Raw genomic sequence first — 22,069 nt, 5'->3', positions numbered from 1 at the left:
GGGGCCGCGCCCTGGGGCTTGTCGCCGGCGGCCGCGCCGGCGCCGCCGCCCGCGCCCGCGCCGTGGGGTTCGTCTCCCGCGCCCGCGCCGCGCGCGGCGCCGCCGCCGGCTCCGGCGCCCGCGCCGCGGGGGCCGCCGCCGACGGCGACGCCGCGCCGCGGGCCGCCCGTGCCGCCGCTGAAGCGCGGGCCGCCGCGGCCGGCGCTCGTCTCGTCGTCGTCGTCGTCGTCGAACTGGCAGTGCCCGGCGCCGCGGCCGTCGCCGGCGCCGCGGCCGGCCGTCGCGCCGCCGCCGAGGCCGCCGGCCGTCGCGCCGCCGCGGCCGATGCCCCCGCGGCCGTCGTACGCCGCGGCCGTCGCGCCGCCGAGGCCGACGCCGCCGCGGCCGGCCGTCGCGCCGCCGCGGGCGATGCCGCCGCGGCCGGCCGTCGCGCCGCCGCGGGCGACGCCGCCGAGGCCCGTCGCCGCGCCGCCGCGGGCGACGCCGCCGAGGCCCGTCGCGGCGCCGCGGCCCGTCGCGGCGACGGCGGCGACGGACGAGCAGCGCGAGCGCGCGCGGAAGAACCGGGAGCGCGCGCTCGCGCTGCGCGCGGCCCGCGCCGCCGGGAGGACGTAAGCGAGTGTTTAGTGCGAAGCGGGGCGACGGGGTGCGGCCGGTCGCGGACGGTGGGCCGCGCTACATCTCGTCGCCGAGCTCCTCCTCGATCTCCTTGGCGAGCTCCTCGTCGGTCTGCTTCTCGTCGTCCTTGGCCTCCTCGCCGTCCTCGAGGGCCTTCTTGGGCTTGTGCGCGTCCGGCGGGTACTGCATGGCCTTGACGGCCTCGTTGTGGACGTCGAGGCAGAAGACGACGCGGCGGTGGAAGGCCTTCTGGGGCTCGATGGTGGAGTAGATGTCGGCGACGTCCTTGGACTTGACGCAGGCGTTGTCGTGGTCGATGACGGCGTCGATGACGCCGTCCTTGATGGCCTTGGCGCACACGAACTCCGCGGACCGCACGGAGTCGAGGTGGAGCTTCGTCTTCACGTCCTCGAGGGAGATGCGGCTGTAGGACACGTTGATGCGGCGCAGGCCCGTCTTGACGACGTTCTGCGACAGGCGGCGCACGAGCGACGCGGTCTTGTCGCGCGCGAACTTGGCCCCGTAGTCCGCGACGACCTTGTTGTAGGCCAGCAGGTCGCCGCGGCGCACGGCCTGCGTCAGTTTCAGGTAGGGCTCGAGCTCGCCGCGCATGCCCTCGCCGTCGAAGGCGCTGCGGTCCGGGATCTCGCCCATGAGCAGCTGCACGAGCAGCGTCAGCTTCGTGACCTGGAGCCGGAACCCGAGCGCCGTGTTCGCGGGCGCCTTGCGGGACGACTGCATGAGCTTCGTGAAGGCGTCGCTGTAGTCGAGCTGGATGGCCTGGATGCGGCCCGTGTAGTAGAGGTAGCGGCAGAACTGGTTGTTGGACGCCGTCTCGGGAAACGTCGTCTTCGACACGAGCTTCAGCGCCGCCTCCACCAGGTTCGCCTCGAGCATGCCCCGGAGCAGGCCGTTCAACAGCACGGCGGCGGAGAACTCGTGGTGCTGGAGCACGGCCGTCCGGTGCGCCGCGAAGAGCTGCGCGCGGACGTCGTCGAATTTCCCGAGCTTCTCGTGGCACAGCGCGAAATAAAAGTAGACCTTCGCCGACAGGGGGTCGAGGGCGCGCCGCAGGGCCTGCACGGCCCGGAGCCGCGGGATGAGGAGCGCGCTCAGGGCCGCGCCCGCGGCGAAGTCGCGGCCGCGGACGAGCGTCGACACGCAGAGCGTCAGCACGTAGATCTCGACCTCGGGCAGCACGTCCTTGGGCGGCGGCGGCGGCGCGCCGTCGCCGTCGACGTCCATGGCCGCCGCGGGCGCCGCCGCCGGCGCGCCGACGGCCGCGAGGGCCGCGGCGACGAGCGCCTGCGTCGCGTCGCCGCCGTGGCCCAGCAGCTTCCGGACCGCGCGGCCGAGGACCTCCGCGTCGGCCTTCTTCCGGATGGGGCCGTTGTTCCGCAGCGCGCGCATCATGAGCCGCGTCTGCGACGTCTCCACGGCCTTCTCGATGAGCACGACGTTCTTCTCGATGGCGACGAGCAGGTCCGGGGGCGCCGGCGGCTCCTCGACCGTCGCGTCGTCGTCCTTCTTACCGTCGTCCTTGGCGTCCTTCATCTCGACGTCGTCCTTCGCCATGGTTTTTTGATGCGCCGGGCGCGGGCGGGGGCCCTCTCCGTCGGCCGCGTCCGCGAGTGGGCTTCAGCCGTGAGCCGGCACCACCCTCGCGCAGAGACCGCGAGCGAGGTTCGAACAATGTTGCACTCAACCCCGCAAGGTGCTGCCCCTGTCGGCAGCCATCAAATCGGAAGTCTGAGGCCGGCGCAGTCCCCCTCGTCGCCGCGACCATGGCGGACTTCGACCTCGAGGCCTTCAAGAAGATGACGCCCAAGGAGAAGATGGCGCTGGCGAAGAAGTACACGCCGGAGCAGATCGCCAAGTTCCAGGAGCAGCTCGCCGACGAGGATCTGGACGACATGGACTACGGCGTGCCCACGGGCATGGTCGAGGAGGAAGAAGAAGAGTTCGTCTACAACGAGCGCGCCTGGATCGACGAGCACGGCGTCTACCGCACGCCCGAGGCCTGGAAGGACCCCTGGGTCATCCCCACGGACCCCACGGACTGGGGCTTCGGGCCGATATTCCGCGGCCCGCACTACTCGCCCTACCCCAAGTTCCCCGAGGGCAACTACCCCGAGGACCTCGTCAAGTGGGAGGACTGGAAGGACGCGCCGACGCAGATCCCGGAGGAGTTGCTGCCGCGGAAGTGCCCCGAGCCGACGGTCGACTGGGAGCGCGACCCCGTGACGGGCAACCCCGTCGTCTGGGAGGAGTACAAGAAGGAGTTCCTGGACCCCCTGCCGGACCCCGAGGTGCTGGACCGGGACCCGACGGAGGAGGAGATCGAGGACATGGTGGAGCTCATCTACCACCGCATGTACATGCGCGGCGTGAAGTTTTTCCCCTTGGACGGCACGACGCGCCACGTCAAGAAGAGCAAGCGGAAGACGAAGAAGTCGACCTGGGGCAACGAGCTCAACGGCCAGCTGCCGCTCATGGGGCCCGACGGGCCCGGCTCGAAGAAGGTCGGCGAGCAGTGGCCGCCGATCTGGCGAGACGAGGACATCCCGCTCACGCTCCGGCCGAACGTCACGGAGAAATTCTGGGCGGGCAACGCGGCCCAGGAGGACACGACGGGGCCCGAGTTCGGCTACATGGACCCCAAGACCGGCGAGGCCGTCGCGGGCACCGTCGCGGGCAAGTTCGAGGACTACTACGACACGTCCGTCGAGGACGCGGAGCGCGAGGAGAAGCTCGCCGCGGAGCGCGCCAAGGCGGGCTACCTCGAGAACGGCAACGGCGTCGAGGCCGAGGAGGTCGACGACGTCGACGAGGACAAGGAGTAGCGGCGGGTAACGCGCTCCTAGGGAGGCGGGGAGGCGGGCGCCGCGCGGCGCGCGACGCCGGCGGCGGCGGCCGAGCTCGAGCTCTTCTCGTGGATCTTGCTCTCCGAGCCGACGCTCGCGCCGACGGCCGCGCCGCCTCTCGCTCGCGCGCCAGCGTGCGATGGCTCGCCTCGTGCGAGCAGCAGACGACGACGTCGCCGTCGTCGCACCGCTGGAACGCCTCGACGGCGACCTCGTCGTCGCGAGCTACAACCTGCTGGCGCCCTTGTTTGTGCGGCCCATCGACAAGCGCACGGGCGCCGTCCAGCCCTTCGCCGCCTTCGCCTGGGTGCCCGACGACGTGCTGGCCTGGCCCGCGCGGCGAGACGCGCTGGCCGCCCAGGTGCGGCGCGTCGCGGCGACGGCCGACGTGCTGTGCCTGCAGGAGGTCGAGTTCGAGGGCTGCGGCGACGACCGCGCGCCGCCCGCGTGGCTCGTCGACGCGCTCGGCGCCGGCTGGACCGTGACGCCGCCGCCGCCGCGCGACCTCGAGCGCCACGCGCAGCGCAACGAGCGCGTGCTCGGCCGCGCGACGGCCGTCGCGGCGTGCGTCTGCGTGGGCCGCGGCTGGCGCGTCGCGTGGACGGGCGAGGGCAACGCGACGCAGCGCGTGCTCGTCGGCGTCGCCAAGGGCGACGGCGCCGAGGTCGCCGTCGCGTCGGCGCATCTGGACGCGGGCTCCGAGGAGAAGCGCGTCGGCATGGTGCTCGGGATTATGGACGCGGCGCGGTCGAAGCTCGGCGGCGGGCGGAACCTGCGGCTGGTGATCGCGGGCGACCTCAACGCGGAGCTCGACGCCGGCTCCGCGCTCGGCGCCATGGTCGGCGACGAGAGCGCCGACGGCGCGGCGCGCGCCGCCGCGCGGCGGAGCGCGTGCGCCGTCGCGCTGCGTAGGGAGCCGTCGGACGGCGACCTCGGCGCCTGGGCCGAGCTCTTGGACAAGGCGAGGACGCGGACGGCGGCGGCGCTCCGCGGCGGGCTTTTGCAACGCGTCCCCCTCGGGCCGACGCGCGCGGGCCACGACCACGAGGCGCCGGACTTTCCGGCGTCGCCGCGCATGGCGACGTGGAAGCTGGACCACGTCCTCTGCACGCCCGCGCTCCGGCCGGCCGCGCGCTGGGCGAGCCTCGAGGCCGACGCGCCGTCGCGCGCCGCGGGGCTGCCGAACGCGTCGTGGCCCAGCGACCACTACCCCGTCGCGGCGGCGCTCGCGCTCCCCGGCGCCCGGGGAGACCCCGCGGAGACGGACCTCTCGGAAGCCGCGGGGGCGGCGCTCCGAGATCTCGCGGTCGCGGAGGCGGCCGCGATGAAAGCGTTCGAGGCCGACGACGCAGCGGACGCGGACGCGGACGCGGCGGCGGCGGCGGCCGCGCCGCCGTCGTCGGGCAAAAAGAAGCAAAAGCCGCCGCCGGACGTCATCGAGCGGAAGAAGCGCCGGCGGAAGCGGAAGCAGGACCTCGCGAAGGCCTCGGCCGCGCGGCGCCGCGCCTTCGCGGTCGCGCTGGACCCGGGCGACTACGACGTCGTCGAGGCGAAGCTCCTGAGGTTCGCGCCGTCGCCGGACCCCGTCGAGGCCTGGTGCGCGACGTCCAAGGACGGCGACCTCGCCGCGCTGCTCCCGCCGGGTTTTGCCCCCTCCCCCGGTTGACCTACGCGTGCTTACCCCGCGAGCAGCGCGTCGAAGTCGATGTGGGGCTGGTAGTGGTCGATGGCGGCCTTGATGCGCTCGCGGTCGCCGATGTGCATCTTCGCCGTGAAGTTGGCCATGTCGTTCGTCGCCTCGACGGTGCCCATCTTCGTGACCATGATGGGCGCGTCGTAGGCGCGCGCGATCTCCATGAGGTAGGGCAGCGACGTGTTGTCCTCGTTCTGGAAGGCCGGGTCCGTGATCTCGCACTCGCCCGTGCACAGCACCATCGCGCCGAGCCAGTCCGACTCGGTGATGTGTTCCACGTCCAAACCGCGCGTCGACCGCTTGTAGTAGGCGAGGAAGGCCAGGAGCACGTCGTCCCGCGTGCAGTGCGTGATGAAGAGGGGCCGCATGTCCTTGCGCTCCGTCTCCCGGTAGTTGGCCTTGCGCAGGAACCGCCGCACGGCCGTCGTCACGCACGCCAGATCGGACACGCCGTAGTGCAGGTCGCGGTGCCGCTGGCCCGAGATGAACTCGGCCTCGAGCAGCTTCTCGTAGTTGTCCAACGTCGCCTTCCCCAGGAACGGCAGGTCCGGCACGACGCCCAGCAGCGGGCAGCCCCAGCGGTCGCGGAGCGCGCGGCCGACGTAGTCGCCTGGGAAACAAAAAATATGCCACACGACTTCAACAGGCACGTATAGTTTTTTCACCGTCTCAAAAGAACCCGCCGAGAGAACACGATCCGTCCAAAAATCGGCCGAAACGACTTCGATGCGACCGAGCTCGAGAGGTTCGGCGCGGGCCGTCGCGGATCATGTCGACCTTGTCGGGCCGGACCTTGTTCAGGATGACGCCGCGGACGCGCACGCCCTTGTCCTTGAGCATGATGCGGTTCATCTCCAGCTCGTCGAAGGCGGACCCGATGCCGCCGTTGGCGACGAGCACGACGTCCGCGCCGACCCACGCCGCCACATCCGCGTTCGACGCGCCGATGATCGACCCGACGCCGACGTGGCCCGTGCCCTCGAGAACCGTGGCCTCCGACGACGCCTCGACGCGCGCCGTCGCCGCGAGGATCTTCGCCTTCTGCTCCGCCAGCAAACTTCCGCCGCCGTCGACGTACTGCTTCGTGTAGTTTCGCGGGACGATGACCGGCGACATGTCCTCGTAGGCGACGTGCTCCATGCCGAAGTACTCCTTCATGAGCTGCACGTCCTTGTCGACGCGCACGTCGGAGCCGTCCACGGCCACGTGCTGCTGGCCCACGGGCTTGATGAAGCCCACGCGGTCGAACTTTTGCGTCAGGCCGCTGAGGATGGCGAGCGAACACGTCGTCTTGCCCACGTGCTGGCGCGTCGCCGCGATGAAGAGCGGCTTCATCGAGACGTGTTACTGCTGTTGGGCGAGCGCAGGGCTGCAGCGGTGTCGGTGACGACGAGAGTGTGCTTGCGAACTGCAACGAGAGCGGCAACGCCACTGCAATCACTGCATCATCCATGAGCAGCCCGAGCCGGCCGAAGCGGCGTCGCGTGGCCAAACGTGCGGGCTTCCCACATGATGCGTGGACATGCGCTGCTGCTCTTCGCAGCCGCGCAGGCCCTCCGCGGCCCGCCCGCGCTGCGCGCGGCGACGCTGCAGCAGACCCAGATCCCAACGACACACCACCACGCGCCGAAGATGTCGCCGGAGCGCCGCGAGCTCGACGCGCTCTGCACGGCGGCCTACGACCGCCAGAGCATCCTGGACTTTGGCATGGCGCGGCCGGTGGAACTCGCGCGCCGCGTCGGCGCCTTCGGCCTCGCGTTGCAACGAGTACGAGCCCAGTGGACGGACGAGGCCCACCGCGGCGCGGCGCTGCGGTCGGAGCTCACGGCGCTTGGCCCGCTCGCGGTCAAGGTCGGCCAGACGCTGAGCCAGCGCGAGGACATCCTGCCCGCGGACGTCTGCGACGCTTTGAAGACGCTGCAGACGCGCAACGAGCCCTTCGAGGACGCCGTGGCCTTTCGAGTCGTCGCGGACGAGCTCGGCTACGACGCCGGGCCGCTCGCGCCGGGCGCGGTCCCCGCGGGCTGCGCCACGCTACGAGGACCGACGCTGCTCAGGCACCTGTCGCCGACGCCCGTCGCGGCCGCGAGCCTGGGGCAGGTCTACCGCGGTACGACGCACTCCGGCGTCGACGTCGCGCTCAAGGTCATGCGGCCGGCGGCGCCGAAGCAGTGCTTTTTGGACGCCGCGGTGATCCTGCTGCTCTTTCGCTTCGCGGAGCGGAGCGGCGCCGTCGGCGAGATCGACCTGCAGAAGATCTTCGACCGGGTGGCGTCGGGCATCGTCCAGGAGCTGGACTTTCGGAACGAGGCGCGGAACGCGAAGGATTTCGGCGACTCGCTCCGGTTCCTGCCGTACGTGGGCGTGCCCCGGGTCGTGCCGGAGCTGACGAGCGACGCGTCGGGCAAGGTCATCGCCACGGAGTGGGTCGAGGGCCGCCACCTCGGCGACCTCGACAAAGACGAGAAGATGGAGCTGAGCGTGCGCGCGGTCGAGGCCGTGACGGCGGGGCTGGTCTGGACGGGCCTCGTCCACGCGGACCCGCACGAGGGGAACATGCTGCTGGCCGACGACGGGAAGGTGACCTTTTTGGACTTCGGGCTGATGTCGTCCGTGCCCGACGACATCATGGACGCCTTCTCGCTGGGCATCCAGTCGGTGCTGAAGAAGGACTGGGAGAGCCTGACGCAGGCGTTCATCGACACGGGCTTCGTCGAGACGCCGATCAAGTGGCGGCCGGCGCCCGGGGAGGCCTTCGTCCAGGGTTCTTATGAAGGCGAGGCGCTGCGCGTCCGTCTGACGCGGGAGCTCGGCGAGAACATGCAATCGGAGGCGACGGGCCTGTCGCAGTTCGGCGCTTTAAGTACGGTGCTCTTCAAGATGGGCACGCGGTGGCAGATGCGCACGCCGCCCTACATCATCCTGCTGATCCGCACGTTCCTGACGCTCGAGGGCGTCGTCGCCCAGGTCGACGAGGAATTCAACGTCTACACCGCGGCGTTACCCTGGGCCATCCAGCGCGCGCTAAGCCCGTCGACGGCCGAGAGCCGGCGCGCGCTCCGCGAGACGCTGCTGACGGACCGCAACGAGCTGCGGCTCGACGCGCTGCTGGATCTGGCCGGTGGCGACGCGAAGGCGGCGCCGTCGAACTGGACGGGCTCCGTGACGCCGCTGGACTCGCTCAAGACGGTTCTGGGGTCCGCGCAGGGCGACACGCTCCGCCGCGCGCTGCACGACCTCGACTCGACGCGGCTGTTGTGGCGCCTCGGCTTCTCGAAGCGGGGCCGCCAGGCGCGGCGCCTCGCCGTCGCCGCGCTCGCGGACCGCCTCCGCGCGCCGCGCGCCGCGCCCGCGCCCAAAAAGTTCGCCGAGTTCCCGGAGTCGCCCGCGGCCGCGGCGGACCGGCGGCGGACGGAGCGGCGCCTCGCGACGGTGAACCGCCTCCTGCTGCGCGGCCACGCGGCGCGCCAGCTCCGGAGCCTCCGGGGCTGGCTCTCCGTCGCCGCGCTGGGCTGGCTGTCGCTCCGCGTGGGCCTCGCGGGCATCGCGCGCGGGCTTTTGGGCCGCGCGAAGCCCGCGGCGTAGACTGGTTACCGTCGAGCTGTGCCGTTCGTCGCGTTGGCGGGGTAGTAGAAGTCCGTCATCGCGGTGCGCGTGAGGCTCAGGCACGTCTCGCCCGCGGTCTCGCCGGGCCGGATTTCGGCCTCGCAGAACAGCATGCCGTAGATGTAGTAGTAGGGCTGCCAGTCGAAGGCCCGCGTGTTGTGGCACGCCTCCGTCTCCAGCACGGTGACGAACTTCGCCGCCGGCACGTGCGCGCCGCCGCAGCAGGCCCGCGCGAAGTCCACGAGGTCGTGCCCCGTGCTCCGGCTCAGACCCGACAGCGGGTAGTAGATTTGGCCCGGCGCCGCGAAGAGCGCGTCGCTGTTCATCCAGTGGCAGCCGGTCTCGAAGCAGGCGCGGGCCTGCGCGCCTACCAAGCACGACGGTGACGATTTCTCGTTGTTTTCCCACCCCAAATCTCTCGAAACTCGTCGCGGCCACAGGACGCTGCTGCGCGCCGCAGGCGCGGCCGAAGCGCACGTCCTCGAAGTGGAAGAGGTTCAGGCGGCCCGCGTCGAGGAACGCGTCGACGGGCCGCCGGAAGACGACGTCGGGACGCGCGACGACGACGAAGCCCGCCGCGCCGTTCGTGACGTTCTTGAACCAGTCGTGCCCCGCGTTGAACCACTTCTTGCTACTGTAGTGCTCCGTGCTCGTCTCTATGGCGTCGAGCCGCGTCCAGTTCGCGGTGCCTCGCATGGCCGCGACGCACGCCGCCGGCCCGGAGACGTGGCCGTAGAGCTCCACGAACCCAAAGGCCCGGCGCAGGGGCTCCCAGAGCTCCGCCCGGTGGTTCGCCGCGATCTGGCCGGCGAAGTCGTGCTTGACCCAGCCCTTGGTCCGGCAGGCGTCGCCCCGGTAGAGCACGGCGGCGCCCGCGCGCCGGCGCCGGAGCGCGGCGCCGACGGCGTCCGGGTCGTAGTCGGCGCAGCCGCCGTCGAAGCGTTCGAGTTGGGAGAGCTTTGGGCCGAGGCACTCGACGTCGCCGCCCGCGAGCCCGCGGCCTACGGCGGCGACGCCGCGTTCGAGGCCATGTACGACGCCGGCGACGAGCAGGCTGCCCAGATGCATATGGGGAGACAGCGATCCGGAGCTTCGGTGGGCGCGATGCCTCCCGGCGGCTCAGATGGTGCTCAGATGGTCGCGATGCATGGCCGCGATGCCGGCGGGCAGCTCAGTTGGTGGGTTCCAGCAATATGACGTGCTCCATAAGACTTCATGAGCTGGTTCAACCACGGCTCATTCTTTTGGTTTGACCAGCAGTGCAATGGCTTGGCGCGGCCTCTGCCTCCTGGCAATCGTCGCCGGCTTCGCGCCACCATCGCCGCAGCGCAGCGCACCGTGCCGACCGCGGCGCCCGCCGACGCGCCTGCACGTGGAAGCGACCGTCGAAGAGCCGGTGGAGGACGAGGAGACGCCGGAGGAGGACGAGGAGATCTGGCTCAATCCCGCCGCGGCGCAGCACCCGACGCGGACGCTCGGCGAGGCGCTCATGCTCGGCGACGTCGTCCTCTGCGTGCGCGACGTCGCCGACGCCGACGAGCTGGAGGCGCTCCGCGCGGACGGCGTCGCCGCGATGGAGCGACAAGGCGCGAAGCCGAACGGCAAGAACCGCTTCAGCGTGAGCGACGCGCTCGCGTTCGAGTACGACGTCGTCGAGCGCTGCGAGGCGCTGCTGCTGGGCGTGCTCGACATCCTCGACGACGACTACCCGGAGATCTACGACGCGCTGTTCAAGCCGGGCGACGGCTGGGCGGCGCGGCAGCCGAAATCGCGGCTCTTCTCCGAGGGCTCGGAGCCCGACGAGTTCCTCGGCGAGACGTGCGCGTCGCTGCGGGACCTCTACATGATGGGCGAATTGGAGTGGAGCGAGGGCGAGCCGGCGATCAACGTCTACACCGAGGGCGGCGGCTTCGGGCATCACAAGGACCACATGGCCCTCTCGGTGCTGATCCCGCTGTCGGACCCGGACGACTTCGCCGGCGGCGGCACGGGCTACTGGTCCGCGGCGGCCTGTCCGCCGTCGTGGCCCGACGGCGCGCCGCCGGAATCGGAACCGGACGCCGTCGTGCGGCCGCCGCTGGGCACCGCGATCGTCTTCGGCGGCGACGTCACGCACGCGGGCCTGCGCATCGACGCGGGCTTGCGGTCCGTGTTCGTCGCGTCGCTGTCGACGCGGACGCCGGCGTCGCCGCCGGACCGCGTCAGCGGCCTCCAGCAGAGCCAGGGGTCCGGGTCGCTGCGGGAGGCGCGGTACTAACACTTAGTCGTTGGTGCAGATGCTGGCATGTCGACTTTCATCCTCGCAAGGTGCACTTCGCGATCGATTAGCGGCGTGGTTTGACCCGCTCACGCGTCGTCGAGGTTCCCGGCCATGCAGGCGAGGATGCGCCGCGGTCCCGTGAAGGTCGCCCGGGCGTGCATGGCCGTCGCGTTCTCGATGAGGAGGCAGTCGCCGTGGCGCCACGCGAAGGCGACCTTGCGCGCGTCGATGAACGCGCCGACGTCCCGGAGCGCGGCGAGGTCGTCCGCCGAGAGCTGCGCGCCGTCGCCGTAGCGGATGCCCTTGGTCGGCCGCAGCGTCCCCCCGGCCTCCTCGCCGCTCGCCTCCTTGAACGTCGTCTCCGCCGCGAGGAAGAAGTTCTCGGCGCCGGTCGCGTCGCGGCGGAACGGCGCGAGCGCCGGCGACACCGTCTCGACGAAGTCGCCGGCGAGCCAGCGGTAGGCGAAGCCCTCGGCGTCGAGCCGGGCCTCGAGGGCCGCGCGCGTCTCGACGCCGTAGGCGACGGTCCAGCCCTTGCCCAGCGCGCTCGTGCCGTCGCTCTCGCGCGGCATCACGCGCGTGTAGCGGACGCCCCGGGCCTTGAGCCGCGCGTAGAGGTCCGGGAAGGTCGCCCGGAGGTACGCGGTCACGTGGCGGCTTATCACGAGCGGCGTCGCGCCGCCCGTCGCCGGCTCGCGCTCGCAGAAAAAGCAGATGTACTTCGGCGGCGTCGAGCACTGGGCCATCTCGTGGTGGAACGGGATCGTGTCCTCCGGCGGCGCCTCGTTGGCGGTCACGACGGCGTGCGTCGCGCCGCCGTCGACGACCGTCAGCCGCACGCCCGCGCTGCAGGCCATGCCGCCGTGCGCGTCCGGGCACAAACCGGCGACGACGTCCGCGAAGTCGCGCGACGTCGACGTCGGGCCCCAGCCGCGCAGGACGACGGCGCCGTGGCGCCGCAGGCACGCGACGAGGGCCTCGCGCTCCTGGGAGACGAAGGCGGTCCGGTCGGCCGGGGACGCGGCCGCCGCGCGCGCCGGCCCGAGGACGAGCGGGAACGCGCGGCAGTCGACGACCCGCGGGCCGTCGATGCGCACCTCCACGGCACCCTGGAGGGCGGCCGGCCCCGGCACGGACGCGACGCCATCCGAGAGCTCGGCGCCCGCAGCCGGAGGCTGCCCGACCATGCACGCCATCGCTTCAAGAAGAGGCTCGTGAGAGGAATACAGCAACGTGGTTTAGTGCAGGGAACATCGTGAAGTTGCTGAAGGGATGATGGTCGAGTGGCCTACCTTCAGTGGGGCAGCGTGACGGCGCTCGAGACTCATGCCAGCGATGCATCGGCGGCCGCCCTTCGCCTACGTGCGCGGGCGCAAGGGCGCCATCGTGCGGTCCGCGCCGTCGCTGGCGTCGGCGCAGGTCGGCGTGCTCGAGGCCGGCGCGTTGGTGAGCGTGCTCGCCGACGAGCTCTGCGGCGACACGGAGCGCTGGGAGGTGGCGAACGCCGCCGACGACCTGCGCGGCTGGGTGTCGGCGAAGGTGCTGGCGGGCGTCGTCGCGCCGCGCGCCGCGCTGCCCGCGGCCGCGGCCGCGCCGGCGACGGCGTTCCGAAAGCGCTGGGAGCGGACCGCGGCCAAGGTCGCGGCGCTCGCCGCCGACCTGCGGTCGCGCGGCCGCGGCGCCTGGTTCGCGGGCATGCGCTTAGCGCTCCCGGACCGCGAGGAGCGGCTCGCGACGCCCTACGCGGGCGCTCACGCGCCGCGCTACGAGCGGCTCGGCCGCGAGCTCTACGACAGCGCGCGCGCGGCCTTCGCCGTGAGCCCGCCGTCGCCCCTGCGCCGCGCCCTCGAGGCCGTCGCGGCGGTCTGCGGCGACGGGGCCAACGCGCCCTGGATGGACGCGGTCGACGGGCCGCGGGCGACGGGTTCGAAGGACGCGCCCGACGGCTGGCCCCTGGAGGTGGCGCGCCTGCCGGCCTGGCTCACGCGCGTGTCCCTGCCCCTGGCGCTCTACGTGCGGAACACGGAGCAGTTGTACGGTCTGCTCTCGCGGCTCCACGGCCTCCGCGACGCGGACGAGGACGTGGACGTGGAAGCGGCGCTCGACGGCGGGGAAACCTATCCGCCGTCGTCGTGGCTCCTCTTCTCCATCCTCGGCGCCCTCCAGGTGCTCCGCAAAGCGCGCCGGCACCCGCTGCGCCTCGAGGCGCTCGCGACGACGTCCGCGGGGCCCGCGTGCGCCCTCGGGGGGCCGGGCGCGCACGCGCCGCCGCCCTTCGGCGTCGACCGCTCCGACGACGACGGCGACTTCATGTACCGCGGCCTCTGGGTCGCCAAAAAGAACCTCGACGAGGACCGCCTGGCCATGAGCTCGTCGTTCCAGTCCTACTCGCGCCACGTGCCCGGCGTCTGCCACGTGCTCCGCTTCTACGCGTCCGCGCGAGGCACGGCCGTCGCGAAGCTCGCGGAGAAGGACGCGCACGCGATCATTCTGGTCGCGCGGGGCTGGCGCGCGAGCGACTGGGTCTTCCCCGTGGAGTTCTTCAACGACGGCGCGCTCGGCGGCATCGAGAAGGAGCTTCTCGTGCCCCCCTTCGTCGGGCTCGACTTCGACAGAGCCGACGACCTCGTCGTCGCCGTGCCCGCCGCGGACGCGGACCTCGCGGCGCGGTTCGCCGACCTCCGGCGCAAGCACCAGTGGACCCCGCCGGCGCACCTCGTGCGCATCCTGAAGGGCGAGGTCCAGCTGTTGGGCGGCCAGTACGCGCCGCGGACCGCGGATCGGCTGACGATTCGCTTCGTCACGGGCTTCTACGTCGCGCCGGCGCTCCGCGCGCTCTTCGAGGACGAGCGCCTCTTGTACGACTTTCCGCCGGAACCGGCGCCGGGACCGGCGCCCGCGGACGCCTACGACCTCGCGCCGCTGCGGGCCTGCCTGCGACGCGCGGTCGACGCCGCCGCGGTCGACTCCGTGCGACGACGGGGCTACGCCGTCGTCGACCGCGCGCTGCCCCTCCACTTCTGCCGCGCGGCGCGAAAAGAGCTCGAGGCGCTCCGGGCGCGCGACCTCATGATCCGGAACCGGTCCTACTCCGTCGCCGTCGCCGGCGATGGCGCCGCGGACGCGCCGGCGACGAACCGCGCGCGCCTCGCGGCCGCGGCCGCGCGCAAAGCCGACGACGTCGACGGCGCGACGCTGAAGAAGGGCATCTGGGAGGCCGAGCCGCACCAGCCGGGCGTCGCCGCGGCCGCGCCGACGCTCTGCCGCCTCCGCGACGACGGGACGCTCGCCGCGTGCCTCGCGCCGCTCCTGCCGGAGGTCGCGGGCCAGACGCTGCGGCTCCAGGTCAACGACGGTCGCGGCGGCGCCTTCGCGTACCACTGCGACACGGCCGCGAATCTCGACGACCGGCAGCTGACGGTGCTGTGCTACCTCAACGAGGGCTGGCGGCCCGACGACGGCGGCGCGCTGCGCCTCGTGCCCTACCCGCGCGACGAGGTGTCGATCGAGCCCGTCGCGGGGCGGCTCGTCGTCTTCGACGCGCGCAACATGGTCCACGCGACGACGGCCGCGACGCGACCGCGGTACTGCTTCACGCTCTGGCTCTCGGGCCCGCGGCCGGCCTTCGCCCTGCCGGGCTACGACGCGGCCCAGCTGCGGGACGCGCTCGACTTCCGGCCCCAGGCCTGCAAGCTCCGGCACGCGGACGCGTTCGCGGCCGCGCTCCGCGCCGCGCACGAGTCCGGCGGCGCCGGCGTCGTCCGGGACCACGAGGATGCCGTGGCGTCCATCCGCGCCTCCGTCGACCTCGACGAAGCGTCGCTCGACGCCGTCTACCGCCAGCTGCCCTGGTGGTAAAAGTTGCAACGGGAGTCCTACGTTTAGAGTCGCATTCAGGTGAATGTTGCAACGCTCGTTGCGCTGCAACCTTCGCGCGGGGCAGGGTCTCGAGACACGATGGTCGACCTCTCGGCCTTCCGCGATAAGCTGCCGCCGGAGCTGCGCGCCGAGTTCGACGAGCTCCAGCAGCAGACGTCCAAGGCCGCGAAGCCGAAGCCGCCGCCGCCGCCGCCGAAACCGAAAGCGGCGCCGGTCCACGGGCCGGAGCCGCCGCCGAAAGTCCACGGGCCGGAGCCGCCGCCGAAACCGAAATTCGGCCCGAAGCCCAAGCCGCCGCCGCCGCCGCCGAAGCCGGCGGACGACGACGAGCCCGACTTCGTGCTGCTCGCCGTCGAGAAGGAGCGCCGGGAGATCGACGCGCGCATCGAGCGGCTCAAGCGCGAGGGCTACTACCCGTACAAGGACAGCCTCGACCGGAACCCCGCGGAGCTCTTCGGCAAGGACGCGCACGGCAACCCCGTCGAAGACGAGCTCCTGCCGGAGCTGCGGCGCGAGCGGCGCAGGATGTACGCCGAGCGCTGGCCCCACAACGTCGTCGAGGCGCCCGAGTACTACCAGCCCGCGTGCTACGACCACATCGGCTACCGCGCGTTCGAGGTCGACGACTACGTGGAGGCGCGCTGGCAGAAGGGGTCGATCTGGTACCGGGGCCGCGTCGTGCGCGCGCTGCCCGACGGCCGCACGTTCACGATATTCTACGACGACGACACCATGGAGCCGAACGTCGACATGGACTACGTGCGCCTCTACGACCGGGACACGGCGCCCGAGGTGCGGCCGCGCGCGGCGGTGCGCGCGGACATCGTCGCCTTCTACGCGGAGCACAACCCGGCGAAGCTCGACACGGTGGACGCGCTGCTCGACCGCTGCGGCGCGGGCAACGAGGAGGCGCTCCTCGAGGCCATCCGGCAAAAGTACCTCGGCGGCGGCGGCGAGGCGAAGCGCACGGAGCCGACGACGCGCGAGAAGATCGAGGCCATCTACCGGGCGCACAACCCGTCGAAGCTCGCCGAGGTCGAGGGCCTCCTCGAGAGGTGCGCGGGCTCCGAGGACGCGCTCCTCGCCGCGATCCGGCGCAAGTACCTCCCCGACGACGACGACGACGACGGCGACGACGCCGAGGGCCCGCGGTCGCGCGCCGACGTCGTGCTGGACCTGCTGACGTCGGAGCAGGACTTTGGCGACGTGCTCGGCAGGGCAGGAAAAGAGAGCGACATATTCCCAACTTCACAGGCTCCGATCTCGGCCGTTTTCCACTCGTTTCGGCTGATTTTTGGACGAGCGATCATCCCTCGGAACGGCCTCGAAGCGTGGATGCTTTTTATGGAACGCGCGCGCGCGGAACACTCACGTTGAAGCGACATTGAATCTCCCTTTTCCTGCCCAGGTGCTCGGGGCCATGGACGCGCGCTACCGCCAGCCGCTCAAGCAGCGCTTCGGCGCGGCCAAGCCCGCGGGCCTCTGCGGCCAGCTCCTGGAGCTGCTCGGCGCCTGCGACGCGCTGCGCGGCTTCTCGAAGATGATCTACGGCGACATGAAGCAGGGCATCGCCGACGCGTCGGACGTCGGCGACGCGCCGCTCGGCGCGCTCTTCCGGCGCTACGGGCCCTTTCTGAAGATGTTCGCGACCTACGCGCAGCGCTTCGTCGAGACCTACGACGCGCGCGCGGCGCTGGAGGCCTGCGTCGCCGGGGCCGCGCCCGCGGGCGCGTCGGACGAGGACGCCGCGGTCCTCGCGGCCGTCGCGGTCGACGCGCGCGTCGCGGGCGTCGACGGCGCGGCCGTGGCCTACCACCTCGCGGCGCCCGTGCAGCGCGTCACGGAGTACGACAAGCTGCTCAAGGAGCTCGTGGAGTCGACGCCGGGGGACCACGCGGACCTGCCGGACGCGCGGCTCGCGCACGCCGCGGTGCGCGTCGCCATCGAGCACGTCGACGCGACGCTGCGGACGGACCAGACCTTCAAGCGCCTGCTGGAGATCCACGGCCGCTGCGACTCGGCGAGCCGGCGGGGCGTCGAGAGCCTGCTGGACGCGCCGAGCCGTTCGCTGGTGAAGGAGGGGTCGCTCGAGGAGGTCCGCGGGGGGCGGCGGCCGCGGCCGCTCGCGGCCTTCGCGTTGAGCGACCGGCTGCTGCTGGCGACGACGCTCGTGTCGCGGGGCCGCTTCCGCACGGGCGAGGCGGCGAAGCCCTGGAAGCGGCGGCTCGCGCACGACGTCCCGCTGGAAGCCGTGTCTCGCGTCGCGCCCGCGGGCGACGCGTCCTTCGCGGTCACGGCGCTCGCGGGCGAGCTGTCGCTCGTGCTCCGGGCGGCGACGCCGGACCAGCGCGACGAGTGGGTCGGCCTGCTCCGCGAGCTCCGCGCGAAGCTCCGGGCCGGGCCCGCGGCGCCCGCGGCGACGCCCGACCGGTTCCGCCGCCGGCCCGGCGCGGGCGCGAAGCAGCGGTCCATGTCCTGGGCGCCCAAGTCCATGGCCGCGGCGCTCTCGGACCCCCTCGCGCGCATCAACAGCCTCGTGTCGTCGGCGACGAAGCGCCGCGACCGCGCGGGCTCCGCGGGCTCCGCGGCCGCGGCGGCCGGCGCCCCGATGCCCGGCCGGAGGCGCAGCGGCTCCGCGGACTCCGTCGTGTCGGGCCTCGACTCGCCGCGCGAGTCCTTCCCGGGCGTCGAGGAGCAGAAGGGGTCGTAAAGGGGGGTGGTTCTGCCGCTTCTCGAGATCGACAAGATGCTCACGGGCAACTTGATGAAGCACCGGGGGTCGATCTCGAAGCTGCTGTAAGGTTAGTGAGTGTGGTTCTTTTGGGGGGGAGGCGGAGGCGTGGTGACATGAACTGCCCGGAGGCGTCGCTGGGCCTGTACGCGCCGACGACGCTGGACCGCAGGGGTTGTGTGATAACTACGGTGCTTACAACTCGAAGGGGGGCGGCGGGCGCGCGCGCCAGAGCAGTCGACGAGCGCGGCGCGAGGCGTCGAACGAAGGGAAGCGCGGCGCGAGGCGTCGAACGAAGGGAAGCGCGGCGCGAGGCGTCGAACGAAGGGAAGCGCGTCGCTCCGCGGCTCCGCGGCGCCCGCGTTTCCGCAGATTCTTCCTCGAAAGGGTGGTGTTCGAAAACACCGGTGTGGATGTGTGCTGGTGGCAGCGTCGAGGTCAGATCCGCGCTCTAGGAGCTGGAGAACTTGGTGACGGCCTTGGTGCCCTCGGAGACGGCGTGCTTCGAGAGCTCGCCGGGGAGCATGAGGCGGACCGCGGTCTGGATCTCGCGGGACGAGAGCGTCGCCTTCTTGGAGAAGCGGCAGAGCTTGGAGGCCTCGAGGGCGATGCGCTCGAAGATGTCGTTGATGAACGAGTTCATGATCGACATGCCCTTCTTGGAGATGCCCGTGTCGGGGTGCACCTGCTTGAGCACGCGGTAGATGTACGTGGAGTACGACTCGACGCGCGTCTTCTTCTTCTTGCCGCCGGCGGCCTTCTTGGGCGCCTTGGCGGATTTCTTGGAGGGAGTCTTGGCCATGGTGATTGCGAGTGTGTTTGGTTTTGCTGAGGACGTCCAACCGCGGCGCCGAGCTCTTGTTTTTCCGGGGCGCGAGCGAGCCAGCCCGCGTTTCTGATTGGTCGGACGCCGTTACCCGGCGCGCTTCCGCCCCGGAATCCCAAGTCCGTCTCGGCGTCGAGCGCTCTCCTCAGCACATCCCAAACACACACACACACACACACTCGAATCATGTCTGGCAAAGGAAAGGGCGGCCGCGGCAAGGGCAAGACCGGTGCCGGTGGCAAGGGCACCTCCAAGGCGGCCAAGGCCGGGCTCCAGTTCCCGGTCGCGCGCCTGAACCGCTTCCTCAAGAAGGGCAAGTACGCGACGCGCGTCGGCGTCGGCGCCGGCGTCTACATGGGCGCCGTCCTCGAGTACCTCTGCGCCGAGATCCTCGAGCTCGCGGGCAACGCCGCGCGCGACAACAAGAAGGCGCGCATCATCCCGCGCCACATCCAGCTCGCGGTCCGCAACGACGAGGAGCTCAACAAGCTCCTCGGCACGGTCACGATCGCGTCCGGCGGCGTGCTCCCGAACATCCACGCCGTGCTCCTCCCCAAGAAGAGCAAGTCCAAGGCCTCGGCCTAAGCGACCACGCTCGTCGCGGCCCGGTCGAACGGCTCGCGCTCGATCGTCCGATAAGTCGCGCGCACGGCCGGCGCCGCGGCGCCACTCGCACAAACCCCACCGGTGTTTTCGAACACCACCCTTTCTTCGAAGACTCTCCTTGTTCGCTGGTTCCTCTGTCCGCTACTGCTCCAGTTCCGAGACGCTCCTCTTCCCGCGCGAGACCGAGCGCAGCGCGTCCCTCCGCAGCGCGCCCGCCTCGATCCCGCAGGAGGTCTTCGGCCACGTCATCCAGTTCTGGCGCAGCGCCCGCGATCCCTCTACTGAGCGTAAGGACACCCCCTCGTCTGACTCGACGAGTTCAGAGGGGCCTCGTCTAAATTCGTCTAAATTCCGACAATTCGTGCACGCGCTCGCCGCGCGCGAGGTCGTCTACTGGCTCCGCAGGGCCCGCTTCGCCGGCCACGTCTACTTCGACACGTTCCCGCGCAACGAGGACCCCGTCCGCGAGTGCGAGCTCAACATCCGCCAGGTCCGGCGGCTCTACGACGCCGCGGGCGACCTCGACGTCGCCGACGCGCAGCGCCGCCACGACGCCCTCGGCGTCCTCGAGCTCCTCGAAGCGAGGGGGGACCTGTAAAGTACTGGCTTGGCACTTATTTTGGCACTTGGCTTGGCGGCCCGAGGGGTTCAACGTGTTCATTTGTTTGCCGCGCAGCAGCCCCGGGGACGTCGCAGGTCAAGGCCCTCGAGATGGACGCCCGCGAGCGCTCGTTCCTCGAGGAGGCGCAGCGCCAGGTTGCCTCGGGTCGCAGCGTCGATGCGCTCGTTGCTGTGACGATCGACGGCGACGGCGTGCGCATCGAGGAGAATGCAGGTGGAGAAACGCGCCTGTATTACGCAGCGCGGAAGGGCTTGTGCGCGGCCATCACGTGGCTCCTCGAGCAGGGCGCCGACGTCAACGTTGGCTGGCCCAGAGCTGGTGAGACGCCACTGCACGACGCCGCTTATCGCGGCCATTGCGATGCGGCGGTCCTCCTGCTCGACGCGGGCGCGCGAGTCGACGATCGCAACCGCTACGGAAACACCGCTCTGCACCGGGCTGCCGCCATGGGAGGACACACCAACATGTGCAAGCTCCTCCTGAGCCGCGGCGCGTCGCTCGACGTGCGCAACAACTCCGGCGACGACCCCGAGGCCCTCGTGCGACACCGCGGCCGCACGGCCACGGCCGACCTCCTCGCCGCGGTCCGCGCGGCGGGCGGCTGGCGCCCCTACTGCGACGCGCCGTTCCTCGAGCTCCGCCGCGAGCTCCGCGCGCCCGGCGCCGTCGCCGAGTCCAGCGAGCGCCTCTACGAGCGCGTCTTCGTCGAGCTCCCCAACGCCGTCTTCCCCCGCGTCCTCGCCTTCCGCCCCGACTTCTAGGCCGCGCTCTTTAAGCGTCCCCGTCGTCGCCCGCGGGGATGGGCGCGTATGCCGCGCCCGGCGGCGGCGGCGGCCCGCGGCCGCGACCGTCGCGAGCAGCTTGAGGAACGTGCCGATGGCGACGACGAGCATGCCTCCTAGCTCTCCCTAACCTCCTACCAGCGCACTATGGCTTAGTTCTTAACGCCCCCGACTTCGAACCCCGCGAGCGGCGCGGCCCCGTCGATCGAACGAGCGCGAAGCGCGAGGCGCGCCGCGAGCGAATGTTCGAAGCGCCGGCCGCGGTCCGCGAAAGTCTTCCTCCGAAAGGGTGGTGTTCGAAAACACCGGTGTGGTTGTGTGAGTGGGCGGCCCGGCGGGTCTTGGTCTTGGTGTCGAGGCGCCCGGGCTCGGCGGGAAGATTTACCCGCCGAAGCCGTAGAGCGTGCGGCCCTGGCGCTTGAGCGCGTAGACGACGTCCATGGCCGTGACCGTCTTGCGGCGGGCGTGCTCCGTGTACGTGACGGAGTCGCGGATGACGTTCTCGAGGAAGACCTTGAGGACGCCGCGGGTCTCCTCGTAGATGAGGCCGCTGATGCGCTTGACGCCGCCGCGGCGGGCCAGGCGGCGGATCGCGGGCTTCGTGATGCCCTGGATGTTGTCGCGCAACACCTTGCGGTGGCGCTTGGCGCCGCCCTTGCCGAGTCCCTTGCCTCCCTTTCCGCGTCCAGACATGATGTAGATGTGTTGATTGCTTGTGTTTAGCAAAACTGGGAGGCCGTCGATCTCGCGGGCGGCCGCCGGAGCGGACCTCGTGATCTCGATTCTGATTGGCTGAAAATCTTCAGGCAACGAACTTGAAGTTCAAAATAAAAGCCTGAAGAAATTCGACCAATCAAAAACGAGATCACGAGGTCCGCTCCGGCGGCCGGCCGAGCTTATCAGGACCTCCTCCAAACACCAAACAACACCATGGCCCGCACGAAACAGACCGCACGCAAGTCCACGGGAGGCAAGGCCCCCCGCAAGCAGCTCGCCACCAAGGCGGCGCGCAAGTCCGCCCCGGCCACGGGCGGCGTCAAGAAGCCCCACCGCTACCGCCCGGGCACCGTCGCGCTCCGCGAGATCCGCCGCTACCAGAAGTCGACGGAGCTCCTCGTGCGCAAGCTCCCCTTCCAGCGCCTCGTCCGCGAGATCGCCCAGGACTTCAAGACGGACCTCCGCTTCCAGGGCTCCGCCGTCCTCGCGCTCCAGGAGGCCGCGGAGGCCTACCTCGTCGGCCTCTTCGAGGACACGAACCTCTGCGCGATCCACGCCAAGCGCGTCACGATCATGCCCAAGGACATCCAGCTCGCGCGCCGCATCCGCGGCGAGCGCTCCTAAGCGTCGTCCTGGTCGCCCCGCCGCCGCGCGTCGCTCGGCGGCGACGACCGCCCCAAACCACAACCGGTGTTTTCGAACACCACCCTTTGGACAGAAGAGATGTGCTTGAAGCATGCGATGTCGAGACACACCTCTCTCCGGGAGAGGCCTCGGCGGACCGCCTCGCGGACTGTTTCGCTCGCCCCGCGGACCGCGCGCCCGCCTCGCTCGCTCGGCCCTCGCTCGCGCGCTCTTCGCGTTC

General features: G+C 71.3%; 10 protein-coding genes across 10 annotated transcripts; 5 read left to right on the top strand and 5 right to left on the bottom strand.

The window, feature by feature from the left end:
* Positions 1-607: 607 nt before the first annotated feature.
* Positions 608-2,291, bottom strand: AURANDRAFT_70080 (hypothetical protein; the record flags this gene model as incomplete). Its single annotated transcript, XM_009035951.1, has 2 exons — positions 608-1,821; positions 1,897-2,291. 2 exons carry the CDS (start codon positions 2,191-2,193, stop codon positions 676-678), a joined length of 1,443 nt encoding a protein of 480 aa, XP_009034199.1.
* Positions 2,292-2,402: 111 nt separating this feature from the next.
* AURANDRAFT_61968 (hypothetical protein) lies at positions 2,403-5,148 on the top strand (the record flags this gene model as incomplete). The annotated part of the gene is made up of 2 exons (XM_009036464.1): positions 2,403-3,457; positions 3,708-5,148. The coding sequence occupies 2 exons, from the start codon at positions 2,403-2,405 to the stop codon at positions 5,146-5,148; spliced, it is 2,496 nt and encodes an 831-aa protein (XP_009034712.1).
* Positions 5,149-5,844: 696 nt separating this feature from the next.
* AURANDRAFT_61967 (hypothetical protein) lies at positions 5,845-6,333 on the bottom strand (the record flags this gene model as incomplete). The annotated part of the gene is made up of 1 exon (XM_009035950.1): positions 5,845-6,333. One exon carries the CDS (start codon positions 6,331-6,333, stop codon positions 5,845-5,847), a length of 489 nt encoding a protein of 162 aa, XP_009034198.1.
* A 588-nt stretch (positions 6,334-6,921) lies between these two features.
* On the top strand, positions 6,922-8,292 carry AURANDRAFT_10543 (hypothetical protein; the record flags this gene model as incomplete). Its single annotated transcript, XM_009035938.1, has 2 exons — positions 6,922-7,932; positions 7,984-8,292. Coding segments are annotated over 2 exons (1,320 nt in total), but the record flags the coding sequence as incomplete, so codon positions are not given.
* A 2,835-nt stretch (positions 8,293-11,127) lies between these two features.
* On the bottom strand, positions 11,128-12,228 carry AURANDRAFT_22029 (hypothetical protein; the record flags this gene model as incomplete). The annotated part of the gene is made up of 1 exon (XM_009035949.1): positions 11,128-12,228. The coding sequence occupies one exon, from the start codon at positions 12,226-12,228 to the stop codon at positions 11,128-11,130; it is 1,101 nt and encodes a 366-aa protein (XP_009034197.1).
* Positions 12,229-18,102: 5,874 nt separating this feature from the next.
* Positions 18,103-18,453, bottom strand: AURANDRAFT_22627 (hypothetical protein; the record flags this gene model as incomplete). Its single annotated transcript, XM_009035948.1, has 1 exon — positions 18,103-18,453. One exon carries the CDS (start codon positions 18,451-18,453, stop codon positions 18,103-18,105), a length of 351 nt encoding a protein of 116 aa, XP_009034196.1.
* A 231-nt stretch (positions 18,454-18,684) lies between these two features.
* AURANDRAFT_16995 (hypothetical protein) lies at positions 18,685-19,044 on the top strand (the record flags this gene model as incomplete). Its single annotated transcript, XM_009036465.1, has 1 exon — positions 18,685-19,044. A coding segment is annotated over one exon (360 nt), but the record flags the coding sequence as incomplete, so codon positions are not given.
* An 864-nt stretch (positions 19,045-19,908) lies between these two features.
* On the top strand, positions 19,909-20,283 carry AURANDRAFT_6290 (hypothetical protein; the record flags this gene model as incomplete). The annotated part of the gene is made up of 1 exon (XM_009035911.1): positions 19,909-20,283. A coding segment is annotated over one exon (375 nt), but the record flags the coding sequence as incomplete, so codon positions are not given.
* A 351-nt stretch (positions 20,284-20,634) lies between these two features.
* AURANDRAFT_59898 (hypothetical protein) lies at positions 20,635-21,201 on the bottom strand (the record flags this gene model as incomplete). The annotated part of the gene is made up of 1 exon (XM_009035947.1): positions 20,635-21,201. The coding sequence occupies one exon, from the start codon at positions 21,178-21,180 to the stop codon at positions 20,869-20,871; it is 312 nt and encodes a 103-aa protein (XP_009034195.1).
* Positions 21,202-21,417: 216 nt separating this feature from the next.
* AURANDRAFT_22571 (histone 3) lies at positions 21,418-21,828 on the top strand (the record flags this gene model as incomplete). The annotated part of the gene is made up of 1 exon (XM_009036466.1): positions 21,418-21,828. One exon carries the CDS (start codon positions 21,418-21,420, stop codon positions 21,826-21,828), a length of 411 nt encoding a protein of 136 aa, XP_009034714.1.
* Positions 21,829-22,069: the final 241 nt, after the last annotated feature.

The sequence above is a fragment of the Aureococcus anophagefferens genome, assembly GCF_000186865.1.
Source record: "Aureococcus anophagefferens unplaced genomic scaffold AURANscaffold_4, whole genome shotgun sequence".
Classification (NCBI taxonomy): domain Eukaryota; class Pelagophyceae; order Pelagomonadales; family Pelagomonadaceae; genus Aureococcus; species Aureococcus anophagefferens.
Note: the sequence above shows the minus strand (reverse complement) of the source record. Positions and strands in the feature narration are given on the sequence as shown.